Source organism: Nicotiana sylvestris, chromosome 6 (genome assembly GCF_000393655.2).
Source record: "Nicotiana sylvestris chromosome 6, ASM39365v2, whole genome shotgun sequence".
Classification (NCBI taxonomy): domain Eukaryota; kingdom Viridiplantae; phylum Streptophyta; class Magnoliopsida; order Solanales; family Solanaceae; genus Nicotiana; species Nicotiana sylvestris.
The window spans coordinates 107,464,776-107,470,306 of NC_091062.1; the positions used below are offsets into that span (position 1 = coordinate 107,464,776).

Consider the following 5,531-nt stretch of genomic DNA (forward strand, 5'->3'; position numbering starts at 1 on the left):
TGACTTTTAAGACTTGGCCGAAGATTCCTTATGCATGTCATGTCATTGAAACCAGCATAAAAAGAACTGTACAAAGAAGGAAAACAAAAATAAGAACTATCAGGAATAATGGAAAAGGAAAATTGCATTTCATTGAAAATAAAGGATAACAGGGTTTGTACATCAAAAAGCGAAAAAATAAAAAATCTGGGTCACAACCCTGAAATGGCCCAGATAAAAAGGAAAATAAAACAAACTAGCAAGACTCCTTCCGATTAGGGAGAGGAGTAGCCTTCCAATTGTTAAGCTTTACATTCGGCCCGATGAACTGCACGTCTGCTTTGCTTGTCCCTTCGCCGAATTCTACCATGTTCACATCATCAAACAACCTCTGGAACCATTCAATTAACTCTACATCAATGTCAATCACAGAACTTGGAACTGTTGTCACTGGGCGTTTCCTTGGCACCGGGCTTGTCAAAGGACCAGGAGAGACACGGGATAGGCTTCGGAAGTGCCCACGCCTTCTGCTTCAACCTTTTAGCTCTTTTCACATCTGTCGCTATGGGTTTGAATCCAAGACTGAACGTACCCAAATTTTCAAGGAGGGACACTGGCTGTACGATACCCTACAAATATGCACCCAGACCTTTACCTGGCACAATGCCATTTTTCAGCATTTCAGAGGCCACCACGACGGATGCAGAGGTTATCTTTGGAGTTTGAATACATTTCCCTTCTGGAAACTTCTCGACCGACACTGTTTCAAAAACTTGATAGACCCAAGGCCCTTTGTCATCTTCGGCCTCAATAAATGGGATAGAGGCATCACTGTGAGCACACAAATTCTCCTTACCATGCACGACGATCTCCTGTCTATCCCACTAGAACTTGACCATCTGGTGCAAAGTGGACGGGACTGCTTTGGCGGCATGTATCCAAAGCCGACCTAAAAGCAAATTGTAAGAGACGGCTACGTCCAGTACCTGGAACTCCATGGTGAATTTAATCGGTCCTATTGTCAATTCAAGCACTATATCACCAACCGAGTCTTTTCCTCCACCGTCAAAATCTCGGACGCATATGTTGTTCTTGTGAATCCTCTCATCATCAACTTTTAACTTGTTCAGACTAGAGAGAGGGAAGATGTTTGCACTAGAACGACTATCAACTAACACCCTGGTGACCACAGAATCTTTGCATTTTACCGTAAGATAGAGAGCTTTGTTATGTTCAGTACCTTCCACAGGCAACTTGTCATCAGAGAAGGTGATCCTGTTCACCTCAAATATCTTGTTAGTGATCTTCTCCAAATGGTTCACTGATATTTTATCGGGGACGTGAGCTTTGTTCAGAATTTTCATCAGGGTCCGACGATGCTCATCTAAATGGATCAACAATGATAGCAAGGAAATCTAAGCGGGTGACTTTCTCAGTTGCTCCACAATGGAGTAATCTTGTACCTTCATTTTTCTCAAAAACTCCTCCGCCTCTTCTTCATAGACTGCTTTCTTTACTAGAACTTAATTATCTCTGGATGTTTTAGCTTTCCTTAACTCTTCCAGAGCAAAGCATCTCCCTGAACGAGTTAACCCTGGTCCTCATTGACTTCTTCTTTCAATTCCTTTCCCTTATAGGTCACTATCACCCGTTCATAGTTCCATGGGATAGCCTTGGTGTTGATTACAGACAACTGGGTTACAAGCTTGATGATGACAGGGTCTATACGGGAACCCTCTACAATTATGATAGGCTTATTTGCCAACCCTGGCACGACCACTTTTGACTTTTCTTGCTTTGCTACAACATCACTTGGGGATCTTTTATCAACTACCACAGATGGCCCACCGTTTGTCATGCTCAACTTGTTCACTGATCCTCCAACCGTTGGTTTTTTGACTGGCTTGACCTCGCTAGACCGAATCATTATAACGGATTGTGAAGGCTTCTTGGGTTCCCCCCTGTGTACTATCTCGATCATGTTTGTTTCCTCATGGGTTGGCAATGGGTTCTGATTTATATTGGGTGCCTCCGGAGTTTGGACTTCAATCTGGTTTGTGTCGATGAGCTCCTAGATGGGATTTTTCAAGTGCCAGCACTTCTCCGTATCATGTCCCGAAGTACCAGAACAATATGCAGAGCTCAATGAGTAATCAAGATTCTTTAGAGCAGGGTTTGGCAATTTCGACTCAATTGGTCTCAGCATATCCAACTGCCTCAATCTCTGGAATAAACTGGTATAAGACTCCCCCAACGGGGTGAAATGTTTCTTCCGCCGCAACCTCTCATTTTTGAATACTGGTTTGGGCCAAAAACCTAGACCGCCATGGTTTTAGTAGGCTCGTGAGGGTGGGTAAGCATTTTGTGGAGCTTGGTAGGTGTTTTGTGGGGTTGGGGCATGCCATTGTGAGAAGGAAGGAGGTTGAGTATATGACTGGGCATGGTGGACAACAATTTGAGGGTCTGGTGGTTGGAAGTAATGTTGGGGTGGATTAATGGGGTTTGGGTGTAGGTCTGGTGATGGGGTCGAGGCTGGGTATAATGGTGTGATGGGACCCTCGTTCCAAACCTTGATCTTGAATCAACTGTTGCCACATCTTCTTTCTTCTTCTTTCCGATCACTCCTCCAATACCATTCTGAATGGCGTGGGTAGTTGTTTTGATGGTCGAGTAGCTCGTAGTTTTTCTTGATTTAATCCCTTCTTCCACCATGTCGCCCTTCTTTACTACCTCGTTGAAAGACTTGCCTATGGCCGATATCAGATGGCCAAAGTAAGTAGGCTCTAGAGCCTGCAGAAAGTACTCCACCATTTCGTTCTCCTTCATTGGCAGGTTAACTCTTGCCGCTTGTTCTCTCCAGCCAAAACCATATTCCCTGAAACTTTCAATAGGCTTCTTCTCAATCTTATTCAGAGACAAACGATCTGGAACAATCTCGATATTGTATTGGAAATAACGAGTGAATGCTTGGGACAAATCATCCCAGGTATACCATCTGCTGTAATCCTGATGAGTGTACCACTCCAATGCCGCGTCACTCAGACTTTGGCTAAAGTATGCCATCAACAGCTCATCTTTCCCACCGACTCCTCTCATTTTACTGCAGAATCCCCTCAAGTGGGCCACTGGGTCTCCATGCCCGTCATATAGGTCGAATTTAGGCATCTTGAACCCCACAGGCAACTGAAAATCAGGAAATAGACACAAATCTTTGTTGGCTACGCTCACTTGTCCTCCCAATCCATACAGTTTCTAAACGATTGTTCCAGGCTTCTTACCATTCTGAACATCACCTCCTGTTCTGGGTTTTTGGTGGTTTCTCAGTCTCAACAGGGAGGGCGAAATGAGGAGTGTAGGAATAATGATTTGGAGCCTTGAAAGTAGGCTCCTGGGGATAGTATTGGTTATATTGGGTATGGAATAAGGACTCACTGGAGGATCGATGGAGTGTAGCAGGCGGGGGTGCTACAAAAAGATGGGTGGCTGGTGGAGGGGGGTCTGGGATTGGTTTGGCTGGTAGTGCTTGTATGGTTTGGGAAGTGGTGCCTTGGTAGTGGTGGTAATGGGAGAAGCCTGGTGCATGTTGCGAAGACGAATCAACAGTGTGAGGTTCTTGGGATTGAGCTAGTGGTGGGATGAAAGCAGGGTTGGCAGGGTATGATGGTGGTGGATGCCCTTTCATCCATGCCTGGTACATCTCTTCCATTTGGTGTTTCAACTTATGTAACTCCTCTTTCATATTAGCATCAGACTCTTCTCCATCCCTTGACGGATCAATAACACTTGCATCCAACTCTTGGCCAGCCATGATCAACTTGTTTTTTGACCTGGTGTTGTACGGGTGAGTTACCAGAATGCCGAACAAACTAACCACCTGCCTGTATTTGATGACAACAAGCAAACTCGTTAGCAATTAGAGCTTAACAGATAGGCAACCACACGTTGGGATGCAATGCACCTAAGCAGTTAACCATTTCTATTATGCATTTGAACGGCCGCTTGCGTCATCCTGGCTTTCAATAATTTTCATTTTGCAATTTCTTTCTCTCTTTCTTTTCCATTCTTACTTTTCTTTGCCTAATTCTTTTGTCTTTATTCTTTTATTCTCTCATTTTTTTCCGCTCTTGTTTTGCCATTATTTATTTCCCACAGTTTTTCTTGTTCTCTCTCCTTTTTTCTTTTCATTTCACGGTTATGATCGAATCCTATGGGGATTGCCTACGTATCATGATGCCGCATGAATCAGACCAAGCGTATTTCTGAGAATATGTGTGAAATAAAAAACATTTTTGGGATTTTCAAAATTTCATAAAATAAAAGAAAAACATCTTGATTACGACGACTTCTCATATAGATTTAAACATAAAGACCGACAGACTTGATGAGCAGACCAACAAACTTCAAAAGAAAACTGAAAATATAGACTCGAAAATGAACTGACAATACAGACTCGAAAGTGAACTAGCAAAATACAGACTCGAATGAACAAAGTCAAGAATACATAAGTGCCTCAACTACTGCTCTAGTTGGCCTTGCTGCGGGCCTTTGCACCATATCTTCTTGGAGGCGAAACAAGTCATCCCTGATTTGTCGGACAAAAATCATAACTGAAGCGAAGAACATGTACCTGGTCATGTCTTCACATTCATTTCACTTCATCATAATGTAGTCCGCAATCCTCCTGACCCTCTCCCTAATAACACCTTTCTCATGTAGCAACCGCCAAATCTGCTGAGATTTGGCATCCACAACTTGTTTGGCTATATGATTTTGCTCTTGAAGCTGCTACAGGTCTTTTTCTAACTACGACATCAGGGCATAGCAATGCTCCCTTTCTGCTTTAAGTCTCTCACCTGCTTGGCCATTTCATTCTCAAGGACATTGACCTTTTTCTTTATACCTACCATTCCTTTGTCATACTTCTCCTTCAGTTGCCGAACAAAACTGGCCTATCCCTCCGCATTCTTAGCTAACTTGGCTCGGGCATTTGCTAGTTCAGCTTTAGTCTTTTGAAAATAATCCTCATAGTCACGTACTTTTTGCGTAAGGTTGTCGATGAGCTTTTCATCTTTTCTGCTTCTGCCCGGGTTCTCAGCTGCTATTCTCATTTTTCGAACTTGAGCTCGGAAGCTTCATTTTCTTGGGCCAACCTTCTTCTTTCACCTTCAGCTTCTTGTGCTTGGAGATCATTATTAAATTCCATGTTTCTCAGCTTCTCTTCCAACGTGTGAATTACAGCTTGATATTTTTTCTCCTTTTCTCCCTAGGCCAACCTTTCTTGGATTTTATCATCAAAAGCTTGAACATGAGGTCTCTTGGCAGGCCTCTTGAGCTTGGTCTCGGGCTCAGGCTCTGGCTCATTATTTACACAAGACCTTTTCTCAAACCATGCAGCATAATCTGGATCCACTTCCCCCTTTGCAACATCTGGTACCTGGGTGCCATTTTTAAGATACCGGCAACCATTCCAATCCTGCTGAACTAATGTTTCGGGAAATGCAGCTTCTGAATGTAGCTCAATGACCTGGGTGGTTAGATCTTCATCTTCGGGC

The 5,531-nt window shown here is 43.5% G+C and overlaps 1 protein-coding gene across 1 annotated transcript; it reads right to left on the reverse strand.

Annotated features, from left to right (window-relative positions):
• Positions 1-235: 235 nt before the first annotated feature.
• On the reverse strand, positions 236-3,042 carry LOC138871071 (uncharacterized). The gene is made up of 5 exons (XM_070148924.1): positions 2,536-3,042; positions 1,573-2,050; positions 966-1,363; positions 635-851; positions 236-390 (listed from the first exon to the last, which is right to left on the reverse strand). The coding sequence occupies exons 1-5, from the start codon at positions 3,040-3,042 to the stop codon at positions 236-238; spliced, it is 1,755 nt and encodes a 584-aa protein (XP_070005025.1).
• Between the last annotated feature and the right edge of the window lie 2,489 nt (positions 3,043-5,531).